The 17,554-nt window shown below is 36.1% G+C and overlaps 1 protein-coding gene across 3 annotated transcripts in view; it reads left to right on the top strand.

The window, feature by feature from the left end:
• Nucleotides 1-17,554, top strand: part of LOC137026360 (IQ motif and SEC7 domain-containing protein 1) — a 94,522-nt gene that overhangs the window by 62,840 nt on the left and 14,128 nt on the right. For 2 of the 3 annotated variants that reach the window (XM_067393670.1, XM_067393669.1), the window contains 3 exons: nt 12,068-12,353; nt 14,205-14,405; nt 14,539-14,715. In XM_067393670.1, the coding sequence (XP_067249771.1) occupies nt 12,068-12,353; nt 14,205-14,405; nt 14,539-14,715 (664 nt within the window). Of the gene's footprint in view, nt 1-8,225; nt 8,432-12,067; nt 12,354-14,204; nt 14,406-14,538; nt 14,716-17,554 lie in introns of those variants that run through there. The other variant, XM_067393671.1, reaches the window with a different exon arrangement.

Raw genomic sequence — 17,554 nt, 5'->3', positions numbered from 1 at the left:
GATTTTTGTCAGTGTGTATGTCTCTACTGCATCACACTCATTCCAAACACAGGTCTGAAAATATGAAATGACATTTAGTTACCATATAGCAGTGAGAAGCTTGTAAGCCCTGTCACAGAAAGAGACTGAGTCAGCTGACTAAAAAAGTTAGGCTACTCAGCATGGCACCTCAGTGAATAATTGGCATGGCTTATCTTTCTAGCATGTCTAAAAATATGGATAGAAAGCTTTCTTCTCATGTTGCTAAGTTAACTTGGTGAGAGCAGTGTGTTGAAGTCTTTCATTAACATGAAACGTGGACTATATTGACCTCTCTTCTTCAAGTAATATTGGGATTGAGAATAATATTATTTAAGTGGTTCGTTCAAGTGGTTCATGTGAATCAACCTGTGCAGAAACAATTGACTGATTCATTTGAGTCCTTTTGCAGACATGCTTGAATTGAACATTTTTGTATAAATATATTTAAAATTTAGTTTTTACTTTTTTTTTGTCTAAATAATTTATTTGTAAATGTATAGGTTATAAATGTATACATTATTTAATATATTTGGATCAACTCAATCCATTATACCTGGTTCTTTTTGAGATAGTCAGGCCATTTTTACACCTGTTATTAAGGTGCGTTTTGGTTGATCAAATCACAAGTAGATGACGCTAAAAACAGGTGTAAATGGGGTCTAAAACGTTTTGAGCTTGTCCACCTTCGACCACTTCTAGAGGTTGTCGAAAACTTACTTAATGCTAAACATAATGAGAACTAGCCAGACAGGATTTAAACTTTGCCGGCTAAAGACCCAAGTTTAGTTTGAAGACGAAAAATGTACCAAGCACAATGTTCTCTCACCAATCCTGATTTCGAACTAACTTCGGCATGGTCTTGCGGCTATCAGAGCAGAAACGAAAGCTGATGCTCTCCGTATGTTTTTCCGTCATTTCTGGGCACGTTCATATGTTAATTGCGCAAGTTTATTTTGTCCATTAGTCGAAAGATCTGGAACAAACATACATTTACCCACCCATAGACCCTCCCCTTAAAGAAATCAGGACAGAAGTGGTTGAACGTGGACAAAAGAGACGGATTAAAATACAAGGTGTAAATGGAAATGTGTCTCCCTCATCTACTTGTGATCCGATTGACCAAAATGCATCTTAATACCAGGTGTAAACAGGGCCCCAGATTATTTGCCTACTGTCTATATTTAAACACTAAATTATGTCAGTATTTTTCTTCCTTGAACATTCATCTTGTTCAGACTGATTTGTGGAGTTCAGTGTAGTGTGTTACTTTGTATTTTCAGCAGTCCTGCTATTTTAAGCCTAAAACGTTCATGTCGTCACTCAGTGTTTCTGTCTTCTGTGCTGCTGAAGCTGTGATCCGGTTTGGTGTAAATGACAGGCTGCTTGAGGTTGTACAAAAAAGCAAGACTATACAGCGCTCTGTGTCGTGACAGGCAGCAGTCTTATTCCCAAACAGTGCGTTCTCAAGCTGAGCCTTTAGTAATGAACGCAGAGATGATTCCCCTGGGCTCTTTAGCAGTTCTGGCCTGTAGCTTTAAACAGGAAGTGCACTGTGACTGCCAAACACTGCATTTTGAGGGAGTGCAGAAATGACGTACACTCTCTTTGGCTTCTGATGCTCACTGCATGAAGATTTGTTGTTTGCTGAGTGTGCAAAATGAAAGCTTCCAATGCTCTATGATTCACTCTAGAAATGGTAACATTGTCATATTTGGACATCTAAGCAAGTAATCTTGTATGTTATTCTATAATATCATATCGTAGTATAAATATTTGAAATTCACATTGCATTTATTCATTCATATCCAGAGTGTGTTGAAACTCATGGTTATGTCGGAGCTGACAGCCTCGTGGATAGCTTTCTGACATGTAGGGCATTAAAATAAGTTTTTAGAACATTCAAGCATGAAAACCTTTTCTAGTAGACCCCAAAAACAAGACTTTACAAAGGGGCATAATATGGCCTCTTTAACATCCTGCAATGACACATTCTCACTGTCTCACACCTTTACCTGCATGACAGCAGAGCTGCACATGCAGTACTCTCAAGGAGACAGATGACTCAGAGACTGTATGTTAACTTTCCGTTTCAGGAGGAAAACCATGTGCCTTTGAGTGTGAATTAAGTCTAAATTCAGCATCCAATTTTAAAGGTGCAATACAACTGTCAGCATCAGATTTAAAGAACTAGTACACTGAAAAATTAAATTTGACACAGTACAATCATCCTCTTTTATTTTGAAATGTCACCTACACTAGAGGTCTGCAACCTGCGGTGCTGACCCGCGAGTTCTTCGGGGCCCGTTGGGCTCGGGTCGAGGTTAAGGGTTAAGGTTTTATGAATAGCTTCGGGTTCAGGTCTGTAACTGAGATAAACTATATAGGCTATTATACAAGTATTGCATGCCGGCGTCTTCTGTGTTGAGCTCAAAAGAGCGGGAGAGAGTGGGAGCACATTTATAATTCACATATTAACTGTTTTGCGCATGTGATCCCGCTCTTGCGCACTCTTTCGGTGCACGACACTCAAACCTCTGACTTTGAGTGCGATAAGGCAAACAATTACTGAGGGAAAACTTGTGCCAATTGATGCAGGGAAAGCAGCACAACGAATTCTACTGAATAACAGGGGATAGCACAATTATACACAAGCCACTAAAATTACTACACAATAATGTGTGTGCAAAGTGAACGACTGTAAACTGAGAGTAGCCACAAATCAAATAACCGCACTGCCGTCTCTGTCCCCGAAATCAGAGTTTTGTCAAGAGGTTGTAGGTCTACTGTAAAATACTACATCATTTGATATGTATATTTAGACAAATAAGTGTAAACTCTATAAATGAAATGAGCCAAGCGCGTTCGTAAATCAAATAGCCGTGTTTCTCTTGCGTCTCTCAGAAATCAGCTTTGTCAAGAGCAGGCTTCTATCACCTAAAACACTACATCATACACATTTTGTATTTTTAAAAAATGTTTATATGTGTATTTAAATGTTTAAAACATTGTACGATGTGATAGGCTACATGACTGAGTGCAAACTATATAAATAAAAATGAAGCGTGATAGCATGTCAAATGGCCTCTCTGCGTCTTTTCTACTACTTAGCCTGATGTTTCTGTCTATTTAAATGTTGCACGATATGATCTTGTCATTCAACCAATAAATAGCTCAAGAATGGTACATCCTTTTAGCGACGGATTTCGGGTTCAGTTCGGGTTCGGGTTAAACTTTAACAGTACCGTTCGAGTCGGGTCAAACGATCTTGGGTATGGGTTGGGTTCAGGCTTTAGTTTAAAGCCCGTGCAGACCTCTAACCTACACTGTAGCTCTTAAAATGAAAATTCTGCCATTTTCTCTGTATGACTTCCATTCTTCTGTGGAACATAAAACATGGTTATTTAAAGGAAATTCATTATATGAACAAAAACCACCACTATTCTTTTGTGTTCCACAGAAGAAATATAGTCATACAGGTTTTTAATGACATGAGTAATTGATAAAATTTTCATTTTTGGGTGAACTATTCCTTTAATTCTCTTTACCATTCATATTTATTTGTATATGGCTCTTTAAATCATATGAATAACTATGCTTCTGGCAGACAAAGAAAAATGTGTGTCATAACAGATGGACATGAATATTTTCTGTGAATACCAACATTTCATCATATGTTTTATCATATGGCTTCAGATGACTTGTGACTCATTTTTCAATATTCTTTGATGAATAGAAAGTAAAAAAAAAACAGCATTTATTTGAAGTAGAACTCGTCTGTTACATTATAAAAGACTTTACTATAATTTTCAATCAATTTAATGCATCCTTGCTGAATAAAAGTATTCATTTCTTTAAAAAATGGTACCAACCCCAAACCTTTGAACAATAGTGAACATGTGAATGATGTGAATTTGATGGTTTTCTGTTTTATGTGCTTTATAACACAAACTACAAAGATGAGTTCAATACCTTTTTCACTGCACCCTTATTGAAGATCTCACAGACAAAATCACTCCCAACTCAAGGCTACTGATACTAGACTGATACGGTGGAATTACTGTAATTCTGAGCCTGAACTAATTTAACATGATTATGAAAATTGATAAAATTGATAATAAAATTGTTCTGAGCTGTGTAACACCAGCCCTTGTAGCAAAGATAAAAGCTCTACTTTCAAAACCTAGTGTGCTGCCTACGGAGGTAGCATTTTAAGACATTACATGGCTGTTCCAGAAAGTAGGCAGCTTAATTATACTGCCTCCTACCTTGTTAAGGCCAAATTCTAAGGCAGCATCACATGTATTATTTGTAGAGAAGGCAATTCTATAATGCTTTGCAATGAGCTCTGTGAAAAGTCAATGTAAGATGGTGGAAGAGGTGAAAGAATTATAAATAAGTTTATATTATCAAAAATATATAACAAATTGTTTTTGCTATGTATTTTTGTGCTCTGAGTACTGTGGTGTTAGCTATTGAAATTAATTGAAACGAGTCTCCATTGGTACTACAGCCACAAAACATGGGCCACCGATAGTGTAATCTGTAGAGTTAAAGTTTCTGATTACTTTCCGATTGTGTATATTTGATATTCGTTGTGGATTGCTTGTGGTTTGTGGTGAGATCACAGTGACACATAAATTGGTATAGATTTACACAGAACTAGCTGAGGAAACAATTCAATAATCCTTTAAAGATCAATGGCGCACTCTCTGTTTATCTGTCAGTCTGCTTTTTGTTTGCTAGTTTTTTTTAGCTTTTTCTAACAGCTTTTTTAGATTCTTGTGGGGTTGCATGAAATGTTTTAGAGGTTATTGTGGAAAGACTTTTAAACATAATAATGCATGTCAATCACTAAAAAATCATGACACATTGATTGCAGTGACAATTTTAAAGTGCACCACTATATAAAGGCAGATGGTATAGTTATATAGTGACATTAGCATAATGCAAGATCATTCTATTGAAAAGCAAATGGCTCTTTTAGATCAAGTTAATGGTGCTGCTCTTTATTACTTATTGGTTTTATAGAGCAAGCTAAAGCTGTACTGATGTCTGCTGAGTCGTGTATATTTGTGTAGAATTACTTGTATTATTGTGAGTATTATGTATTTAAAAATCTGTTTTGATTGGCCCATGCACTTCTGTCTAGTGGTAGAAGGTGAGGTACTGTATTTTGTTACTGAGGCACCTGACAAAATTATAATCCCAGATTGCCTATTATCTGTATTTTAATGTATGCAAGATTAGCGTGTAATAAATTATAGTGTGTTGAAAGTGTTCTGGTGGCAATTTTGAGCTAATATTTGCAGAACCACACGTTTTCTTTAACAGGTTACACTAACGCATGTAGCGGTCTGAGTGACACTTTCAATTAACAGCCATTCACTGACTCGCACGGAAATATTCCTTTCTGTCAGCATCTGCCCACGTTTGATTTCATGAAAATACATGTGTACACACACAACTAATACACATGCATGTTTTGCTCTCATTACAGTTTAAGCTTCAGAAAGGGTTCCTTATCTTCTTCTGATGTCCTGTATTAAATCAGATATAAGTGCGAAGAATTATAGCTAGAAGTGTCTGCTGAATGAACAGATGTAAATATAATTTGCTTACCCACCCTTATGTTGTTCCAAACCAGTATGACTTGCTGTATGATACTGTGGTCTCTCTTTTCAATGAAGGTGAATGAGGACTCGGGCTGTCAGCCTTCAAAATGTCAAAAAAGCATAATTAAAATGGTCCATATGACAACATGCACTATATCGGTAGTCTTCTGAAGTCAGTTAAAATTTAAGTCATTATTCACTAATAATCTTTCCTTTTAGCTGTTAAACTATGGAGCTCTGCAAATGAAAAAATGCAAAATATTATGGCCACAAAAGGAACAAATTTATATAACATGGACACGATTTACCTAAAATGAGGAAACAAATGAATCAAACATGGCTAGAATTTAACAAAACTGAGGGAAGAAATTAATAAAATATGTCTATTAATTAATAAATCATATGAACACATTTTTAAATATTGTGGCCACCATATTTTCTTTCTCCACATGTATTTTATTTATAAACAATTTTTTGCTTTTAAAAAAAGTTTTTGAAAGAAATAAATACTTTTATTCTGCAAGGATGCATTAAATTATTTAAAAATGACAGTAAAAACATTTATAATGTTACAATAGATTCATTTCAAATATTTCAAATAAATGCTGTTCTTTTAAACGTTTTATTCATCAAATAATCCTGAAAAAATGTATGACTACTTCCATAAAACTGTCCACAACTGTTTTTAACCTTGATAATAAGTTTTTTGTTGTTTTTTTTAAGCACCAAATCACCATAGAAGAATGATTTCTGAAGGATCATGTGACACAGAAGAGTAACTCTCTAAGAGTGCTATCACAGGAATAAATAATGCTTCACAATATTAATGTTTTTACTGGATTTTTTTCATCACATTAATACAGCTTTAGTGAGCGCTTTTTTCTTTTTTGATGAAACTTCATTAAAAACATTATACAAGTGTTAGATCAAAATCTCAATAATAGGTAGAATATTTTGTAATTCCAGTCATCAGTTAAGAAACAGGCGCCTCAACCCCTGTGATGTATGACAGCAGCAGCGCGAGATCTCGGGAGAATGACCAAGCAGACACAGATCAAGTGTGGTACAAAGCATTCTCCGATTTATTCAGGAAGAAGGGTCATATTTATAGACATCGGTCAAACAACAATCTCCAGGATGGCTTGAGCATTCAATCATACGACTTAAGAATCAAACCTTACCATGTATGGCATTTCAAGAAATACAATAACAAATAAGAAATGTATGTGCGTAAATGTGTGCGTGTCTTCAACTTCTGGTTGTGTGTGAGAGTGTCGGTATGTCCAAGGACTACTACTTCTTGTTTTGTCTAGGTAGGTACATGATGTGCACAATGGAAAAATCCCAAGACACAGAGAAAGTCAAAAAGTGAAGCCTAAGAAATAAGAAATTATTTAACAACAAGATTGACTCATTCATTTTTGGTTAAAGGAAGACCCAACTCTATGCATGTTCTGTAATGCCTCGTTTCCACCGAGCAGTACGGATCAGTACAGTTCTGTGCTGTACGCAATTTTTGCCGTTTCCATTGTCAAAAGTTGTGAATGGTACCCTAATTCCGAACTGTACCGTACCACTTTTTTGGGACCCTTCCGTTGGGGTACCAAGCACAATAGTACCAATAGTACCAGTACCAAAAGGGTGGAGCTAGACTCACTGCAGAATGTTGATTGGTTGATAGAGAATTGTCACTTGCGCGTGCCACAAGGGGAATGACAACACAATACAGTTGCAACACAATGTGTATTTTTCAGCTGTTTTTCCTTTTGCAGCCTTCAGCTTTTGCTCAAAAAAACAAGTTAATTTAAAAAAATCTTGTATAATATTTCTTGCTGTGTTGTTTGTTTGCTTGGTTTTTGTTGTATATATGTGATATTTGTATTTTTGTAATTGAGTTTTTGCAATGAAAAAGCATCAGATGCTGACATGGCATTAAATAAAAGTATACTATACATTGAAAAACATAAAAAAAATCTTTAAACTTTTGAACAGTAGTGTATTTATTATTGTAACATGGACTGCCATGATGTGTTTTTGCGTGTGCCTTTGTGTGACTTGCCCCGGGAGGTGGGGACAGCACGGTTTGCCCACACGCTCATGCACCATGTGACCGGGATCCTACCACAGCTGCATATCCGTCATGAGCAAACACACACATACACATACAGTACATGCACATATCTAAAGTCACTCATGCTGATCATTGCAGGATTGCACGGCTGGACTACTCTGCACTATTCCTGGACAAACATTACCATACACGTCCTGATGGACAGGAGACAAAGTCTGAAGGACATTTATTGCCATGTGTGTGACTGAAAGAGAGAAATGGCAGTACTATGCTGCCTTTTGGTGGAACGATAAATAGTGAAACTGTAGGCTGTATAATAATCATACATTGAATCTTACAGTGTGTAGCGGTATATTGTTTCAGTTGATTGCTGTTGAGTTGATTGTTTTGAAGCTTTGCTGTTGCTGGCAATACTCAGCTGTTGCCGTGTTGGTAGTTACCAGTCCCCTGGTGTGAGGAGATTTGCTACGCACAGAGAGAGAGAGACTGTATGTGTGTGTGTTGCTACTGTACTGCTTGTAAACTGCATCGGCTCTGCAGTAATTGACAGATCGTCGATGCAGTCATCAACCCACTGGCATGATTCAACTGATCCCAGAGCAGCTCTTACACAAACACACGCTCCCTATCACACCGCTGCAGACATCATGTGTGAGTGTGTGTTCACCCCCTTAGCCAAGCGCTTCCATCGAAAGAATAAACTCCCGCACAGGGCCCACGCCTACATGTGAGTAAACAACTGGGAAAAAACAGAATAATGAACCTTAAATGTTATATGCTTTTTAAGTGTCTGATTTTTAATTAATAGAATATTTGTGATTTTTGGTACAATACTAAATGATCATTAGGCTACAAAAATAAAAATGTAATATGCAACATAATAATAATAATAATAATAATTAGGAGTAGGAGTAGTAATAATAGTATTGTTATTCAAATTGCAAAGTTGTTTTGATAATAAAAAACGGTTCACTCTTAGCCCAGATTTTATATTAACTTAAAAATATAAATACAATATACTTAAAATATTTAAGTTTGGTTGCTTTACTTATAAAATATAAGTATATTCTACTAATTTGTGGGTGTATTTGAATGTGTTAATAAATGTAAGTTAAATGCACTTAAATTATGAAGTTTTTCTCCTGACCACGCCTCCTTCACACTGGTTTGCGGCAGGTAATGACGCCATTTTGTCCTGGTGTGTGTGAATTCAAGGAGCTGTTGATGAGCAGTTGGAACATTTGTTTTGGCTGTTCTACAGACATTTTCTCCAAACATTTACCTTTTTATACTGTAGTTTTTCACCAAATGAGAAACTCTCAATTTTTAAGTTACCATCATTGAGATCAGTTTGTTTTAGTTGAGCTCTTGACCCTTGACTTTTTAATATTAAATTTTGTTTGGGCAGTTTTAACTGCATTAAAACTAACCAGACAAGCGAAGTTATAAGATGATCAGGTGGTGTTGATTATGTTTTCACATAATCATTATTCGATCTGAATCACTGAACTCATTTAGAGCTCAATCTCTGATAAGCAACATATTCTGATAAACAGATCAACTCTGAACATTAGAAAACAAGCTACTAAAAAGTCACAGAAAAACAGCAAAACTTAAATAGTGAGAATAAAGAAAATTACTAAAACAATTCAGCTCATAATTTATTCATGCAGCAATGCATGATGGGAGGCATGGATGCATTTTGATTGGTGGCAAGTTAACTTGCTTAGTACATTGAACTTAAATAAACTATGTATAATAACTACAAAGTAATTAATATTACAAAACATTTTAAGTTAAATGAACTCAAATTATTAAGTTAACATTACTTAAAAATTTTAAGGCAACGAGTTACCTCGGTTTTTTTAAGTAGATTCTACTTATCCGGGTTTACAGTGTTGGCTGATTGGAAGTTGAAAAGTAAATATAACCGTAACAATTATAAATAATATCCATAACCAATCTTAAATTATTTTATTTGTGTTTTATGGCTACAAAAATAAGAACTACAGCATTAGACTATAACAGTAAAAACAAAACAAACAAAAAAAATTATATATTATTATTATTATTATTATTATTATTGTTTTAATTTTTGCTAAGTTGTCTTTATATTAAAGTACTATTTAAGTTGAAAAGTGAAAATATATAATATATTATATTATATTATAAGTCCAACTGGTTTAATCTGTCTATTTGTTGTAGGGCATTTGTTGCAAAATAAAAGTCTGTGTTTACGTAATATATGTGTGTGTTCTGTTTATAACAATTATGTATATATAAATACACACACATACAGGTATAAAGTTTAGAAATATATGCATGTATTATAAATATATATATATTTATAAATATTTTATATTACATATACATAAATAATTTAAATAAATTAAACTTTTTTCTTAAATATATACATCAGTGGTCTCAAACTGCCGGCCTGCGGGCCATTTACAGCCCGCCCTCTACCCGACCCGCAACTAATCTTAAAAAAACAAAACATAATCCAGCCCACTAAATTATTATTATTCCCTAGTTGCTAACTGTCTGATATGCAAAGAAAAAGTCGCCGTTCTAAGGGGCATTCACATATCGCGTCACATAAGCGGCGGCGCCGCATTCTCCTTCTTTCCAATGCGCTTTTGCTCCAGTGGCGTCTGTCGTTGCTATGCAACCATGAGCCGCGCTCTCAACCGCGTCGCTTCTATTATGAGCGCGCTTGCCTAAATTACAGTAAAAGCACTCGACTTTAAGTCACGAGCGTCGATTTAAACCACCAAAACGCATGCAACCTGTCCGATGCAACCATTAAACGTTACAGATGCTCAAACGGCATCTTGGACAAATGGGTCTCAGCTGTGTGAGCACAAGCGCTGCCAAGTGTCTGTCAAGAAACAGAAGAGTGTAAATGTATTCAGGGATTGTATTTGTTCTGTACAGTGTTGATCAGTGCAAGATTTTAATGTTATTTAAGCTAACATAAAGTATGGGAAAATACTTCCACTAGATGTTAAAAACTAATAATGTATGTAGCAATGAGAGTTTTTTATTTTTTAGCAAAATAAAGTTGATATATTTAGCTCCAGTTTTTTGTTTATTTCTGACACCTCCACGCCACAAGTGTTGCTGTTTTTGTTCCTAAATTACAAATTTTTTTATTCCATGCACCTTGTTGGATGTGAGAAGATGCACCAGACTATTGCAATTATTAGTATTGTATTAGTATATTAGTTGTATTATATTAGTAGTAGTATTATATAATTATATTACACTCTGTAACAATGAGAGAGACACTGCTGTTTACATTTAGTATGGTAAATAAAATATTTATAGTATAGGTATAAAAATATTTTAGTAGGCCTAATGAAAGTAAGTGAGAAATAATGCAAAGGAAAGTAAATTTTCTAAAATGTTGCACTTTCTTGCACTTGAATGTTAATATGGCCCTCCTATGAGGTGTCAATCACAGAAACGGCCCCCCGCCAATTTGAGTTTGAGACCCCTGATATACATGAATGTGTGTTTATTTATATATACATAATTATTATACACAGAACACACACATACTGTATATTTTACGTAAACACAGACTTTTATTTTGCAAATGATTAATCACGATTAATCGTTGCAGCCCTAATTTGTTGTGATTAGGTCAAGCTGGTTATGGCAGTAAAAAAAAGGTGACTAAAGAATACAGAAAAAAAGATTAATGAGAAACGTATGACATAATGATGTGTAATTATCTATTTATTATAAATGCATAAATAGCAACTTAATAAAAAATGTTGTTTTCTTTAGTAATGCTTACAACAGGAAGTGAGTCATCACAGTACAGTACACCTGCTTCAGAGAGAGGGGGATACTGAAGTCCGACTTGCCTTTATACTCTTTTTCATTCTTTTTTGTGCTTCTCTCTTTCTCACTTTCTCTTTTTCTCTCTGAGTCATCATCAGATGACTCAGTTCTTACAATTTTTTATGCCTGGCCTCTTTCGTTGACAGTATGCCACACATGCCACTGTTTTTCCATTTCATCTCATCTCTTTCTCTCTCTTCGTTTCTCTCTGTCTCTTTCTCTGTGCATCATGCCCTCTCTCTGTTCCTCTTTCACACTCCCTCCATCTTCTCTTGTTCCTCTCTCGTTCTCCTGTATTCCGGCCAGATGGCTGAGTCCTGGCTGGGCTGCATATGGGCATTTGAAATGCTAATGTTGGTTAGTGTGCTAATATGTTTGTCTACACTGATCAGTTTCAGTGCCAAGATTACAGACTTGTTTTAGTCTCAACTTGTCAACAGATAAGACCGTTTCTGGCAGTTGTTGACCTAGAGCTCATTCTCCATCTCTCTGTCTCTCTTTTTTTTTTCAGTGTGGAGGGAGATCCTCAGTGTACGGACACAGCTAGCTTTTCCGATAGCACCTGCAGTCAGGGCCCATACCTGGGCAACTCAGACCGCTACGGGAACATCCGAAACATTCCCGGCCCTCAGGGGCCTCCTGTTGCCCCTTCAAGCCCAGCGAGCCTGGCCTGGGCGCAACGGACCCGCCACCAACCCGCCAGCCTGGCACTCCGCAAGCAAGAGGAAGAAGAGAGCAAGCGCTGCAAAGCGCTCTCTGACAGCTATGAGCTCTCCACGGACCTGCAGGACAAGAAGGTGTGGATGTGTGTGACTGAAAAACACATAAAATCCTTATGGTCTTTAGTCGCTATTTGTGTTTTTACACTGTACCACCTTTCCCAAATAGGCTGGGGGTAGTACCATGGTTATATGGATGTATGTATGTATAAGAAAAATACACACACACACACACACACACACACACACACACACACACACACAGAGTATTGTGCAAAAGTCTTAGGCCACCGTTATATATAATTATTTCTCAGTCTCTTTATTAGAATATAACCATAAATACAGTAAATTTGAATGCAGTATTAAAAAATCAGAAGAAAAAAAAAATCAGAAAAAAACAGTTTTTATAGGCTAAAGTGGCAAGTATTTAGTGACCTCCCCTTGAGCAATAGCAGGAACCAGGCTCTCTTAAACCAAGAAAGGCCAAGAAAACTTTTCAAAATTTAATGAGAAATTTCATTTTTGAGAAAATGGAAGAAGTCCAGGAGGTCACACTATATACAGATTTTTGCTTAAAGAAGCAATTTTGTTTTTTTAAATTTAAATTTTTTAATTTGTGTACATATTTCCTGTATTTTTTCTGGTTGTATCATAAAGAGACTGAAAAAAAATATGGATGGTCATTAAAACATTGCTAAAACAACAAAGCTGGTGGTGGCCTAAGACGTTTGCACAGTACTGTATATTTCTCGGTATGATTTGCTCCGAAATACAGTATTTTACTGACTAAAAATCAAAGATTTTAAAAATGTGTAAATTTTGGGAAAGGGAAATGTGTCAATGTTGTTGGTATTTTAGTTTTTTGTTTTTTGTTCAGATGTATTTATAAAATCAAAAATGCATTAAAATGAAAATCATACATACAAAGACTTAAACACACCTCTTCTATGATGGGCGTGTTTTATATTTCTAAAATTAAGATTCATTTTCATTTCTTTTTTGTGCAAAAAGTTCAACAATTTCAGGATGATACAACCATTCTGATATAATGAAGAAAAACCCCTGAAATAAGTGAAAAGAAAAACATATTGATTATTTAAACTTTTATTTAAATTTCTTAAAACTAAGTTAAGCAGTTTCGTTCAAATATTAACATTTGAAAAAGATGTGAGAATCAGATAGGGTCATACCGTAGTGCTTTCATACAGTAAATACTGTGGAATTGAATGTACAGTATATTATATTTATGTATAATGTTGTTTACACATGTAATTTAAAGAAAATCATCATGCCATCTCCAAAAAACATAGTAACACCATATTTTAATACCATTAATGAAAGGAAATTCTTAGTTTGTCAAACACTGTTAACTTTGTTTGTTTTGTGCTTGCTTAATGTTTGTCAGAACTCTCAGTGGCACAAACAGCCCACAGGAAGATCTGCTTATCACGACGTGTTTGTGTTTATGTTTGTGTTTGTGAATGGAGGCCATCTTACGAGCTCAAATGTACATAATGTCCTCCAGTCATGCTAATGTGAAGCCAAACCTCCATCATCTCACATAACAAAAGATGGGATTGCCGTTATGATCCAGACCATGCTGTTATGTTTTCATATTAATACCAAAGATTTCTGCATTATGGAATTATCCACTCATGGAGGAGTGACTGAGACTTCCGAAAAATATTCTCATAAAATACTGCTATGTACAGAAATATTGCTAATATCCTTTTTCTTTTAATAATTATTGAGCAACAATGCCATTAAATTGAGTCATTTCCCAGATTCTTTGTGCTTCAGGTTTGATTGGTAAAGCATGTAGACACAGTACATTACTAGGTTTGAAGAACAATGCACCACATCTTTCTCGCTGTCTGCAATTCCATTCATTTTTCATGCTCTTTTTCTCTCTGTCTTCCTTTTTATCAGGTGGAGATGCTGGAGAGGAAGTATGGCGGTTACTTCCTGAGCAGGCGAGCGGCTCGCACAATTCAGACAGCATTCCGGCAGTATCGCATGAACAAGAACTTTCAACGGCTGCGCAGTTCTGCCTCAGAAAGCCGAATGACTCGCCGGATCATCCTGTCAAACATGCGTTCGCAGTACTCGTTTGACGAGCGACAGCCACAGGCAATATAACAGTATAATGGTTAAAGCCTGTACTAAGTGGAATATTCAGCTTGACTGAATGTCAGATATTGATTCTGTTTTATGTGATGTTTCCACATTTTAATTCCTGTTTTTAATATTAATTATTGCTCAGGTTCAGCCCCAAACGCCTCAGCAGCAGCAAGGTCGATATACCAGCCATCACACTTCGACTCTAGGAACAGCTGGCCAGGCAGGAACCACAGGCACACAGCAGGACACTGACTCACCCGGACACTGTCCTTCAGACAGAGAGGAGTACTCGCATGCAGATGACGCCTTCAATAAACAGGTGACAGATGAGTGAAATAGTCAGAAAATGGGCCCTTAGAAGTTATGTTAAAGATTTAGGTTCATTTAAATTAATTTCAGCGCAGGCCACATACAAAGTTGGAATAGTAGGAGTAGAATAGATTTATGCTGCATTAGATTTGGTATAAAGTAGTTTTACATGTGAGGTCAAATGAGGTCCTAATGACAAATCAGATAAAATGTAATTCAGGAATCATTTACGTACTTTATACTTTTTCGAAATAACCCACAGCATTACGCTAAGAAAACATTTGGTTACTTGTCAATTAACAGACATATTTTTCCAAAGTTGCTAAGTGGCTTTTATAAACGGACGCAATGGTCATTAGCAGAGACAGAACAAATCCTTTTTCAGGTCATTATTCATGGATTTAAAGCAATATTAATGCTTCACAGTAGGTATGGTGTGTTTTGGGTGGTGTGCTGTGTTTGCTTTTCAGCAAACAGTGTTGAAAGAAAGAAGGCTTTCCTGAAATGCACTATGCAAAAACACACCTGGAAGACTGGCAAAAGGTGCTATGAGACCAAAATTGACCTTTTTGGACTGTCCAAGTGCAATGTTTTGTGAAAAGCAAACACAGCACACCACCCAAAACACACCATACCTACTGTGAAGCATGGTGGTGGCTGAATTATGTTGTTGGGCTGTTTCTCTTCAGTAGGGACTGGGCGATTGGTCAGGATTGAAGGGAAAATGGATGATGCCAAGTACATCCAAATTCTTGAGGAAAACCTGCATCCCTCTGCTAGACAGCTGAAGATGGGCAGGTCATTCCCCACAATTGCGAGTTATAAAGTCCAATTTTGAGGAAAAAAAATGCTTGCAATATCTCGCAAATAAACTTCAAATTCTGAGAAAGCAAGTCAGAATTGCGAGTTTATATCTTGCAATTCTGACTTTATAACTCGCAATTGCGACATTATATCAAGCAATTCTGAGAAAAAAGTAGGAATTGCTAGAGAAAAATAATTGTGAGATAAAAAGTCGCAATTATGTTTTTTTTTATTTTTTTTTTATTATTACATAGCGGAAGCAAGGTTCCATAACAGTGCATGCATAATTATTAGGCAAGTCAATATTCTGATCATTTTGCCAATTCCAAACCACATCAATCTTAAAGGGGTGGTTCAATGTTTTTTTTCTAGGCTTTGTGTTTTGGGGGCACAGTTTAACATGTCTTAATGCTTTGTTTTTTTGAAAACGCTGTATTTTTCATATATTTTACCTTTATTCTACACCTCTGTTTCCATTGTCATTTGAACGTCTTGTTTGACTTCCTGCTTCTATGAAGCCACTCCCTCCGAAATACGCAATGTGCTCAGATTGGTTAGCTGGAACAGTGTATCCAGAGCCATCGTGATTCGCTGAAGCGTCCGGAAACGCCACGCCCCTTACCATTTCTTACCAGTTACGTGCGCTTCGGTTATATTGTATGCTCAATTTGATTATATTGCTGTATCAAATTGAGCCCGAATCAGACCCAGATGAACAGCAATTGTGGCTTTTAAAGGACGTTTATGAATGGTATTTCATTTAGTATTTGTGTCAAAGTGTTTAGATATGCTGTCACTGTTGTTTGTTAGCTTTCAATATACAGTTTTTTCCTGATTAAAACTTTACTGTAGCCGAATACATGACTGAGTAGTTGCATTATTGTAAAGGTAGCATTTAATTTACAGCATGAACAACTGTTTGTCTATGAACAGAGACGTTTGTTGGAGAACTATGCACTATAGTACAGCTAACTGGCTAGCGAAACAAAAACGAGTTGCTCTTTTGTATATGTCCTTGATGCAACCAAAAATAGCAACAGAACTATGAAAGACATGTACAAACAATAAAACGTACTTACAGTTTGGGGCGATAAACAGCAGCTTCTGCTTTTAAAGTGGGAACTGCTTCTTTCAGTAATAGCCTTTGTGCAAATCCAACATTGAACTCATGTAGATTCTGGAAGCTGTCTTCAGCTCCGCATCCAGTGTAGAAAATATCATTATTTTGTGTTATAATTATAATGTGTTCTATTATCTTTTGACGCGTAGCGTCGCTTGCTTCCGGTGTACACAACTCTTCCGCTTCCACATGCTGCGCCACATGGCCTCGCCCACTTTGTTGCGTGTTCCCGGGGGCGTGTTTTGCAGGGTTTATGATGTCACCAACCCGGGAAGAAGCTCGTTGTAGTTCAAACCGGTCGTTTTTGTAGGCATTAAACTGCCATAACTTTAAAAGACAATATCTCCGTTTGCATTGAACTTTCAGTGCTGTAACTTTGCAGATACTGTTTATGCTCAAGCAGCAACATTACACACTAAGTAGTTGTTGAAAAAGTGAAATCGCATTGAACCACCCCTTTAATGACTACTCTTTTGTATATAATTTTGTAATTTTGTATGTGACCATTTATAAGTGATATGTGAAAACGCCTTATATTCAGAAGTGCATAACAATTAAGCAGGTTTTCTTTTGTTTTATAGATAAAATGGTACAAAATAGATATTTTAAAAAAATAATAAAAAAAAATAAATTATTAAATGGCTATGAAAAGGATGCAATACTATAGAAATTGCAAAATTAAGGTGTGGCCATTGGACAAGAAATGCAAAAGACTTTAACAATTAAGGTGAAGAATTAGGTTTGAAAACATCAGGAACCCTTTCTCCAGTGCCATTTTCTAGAACTGCAACCTACTTGCCTGCAGAAATACAAGATGTCAGGTTCTCAGAGACTTTGCTAAAGTAAAGAATCCTGAAACATAACCCCCACTTAATAATAATCACAAGCTGAAGTGTTGCTGTTGTCTGACTTAAACTGGGGCTGG

The sequence above is a fragment of the Chanodichthys erythropterus genome, chromosome 9, assembly GCF_024489055.1.
Source record: "Chanodichthys erythropterus isolate Z2021 chromosome 9, ASM2448905v1, whole genome shotgun sequence".
NCBI classification, from domain to species: Eukaryota; Metazoa; Chordata; class Actinopteri; order Cypriniformes; family Xenocyprididae; genus Chanodichthys; species Chanodichthys erythropterus.
The sequence above is the reverse complement of the archived record's forward strand: the minus strand, read 5'-3'. Positions and strand labels throughout refer to the sequence as shown.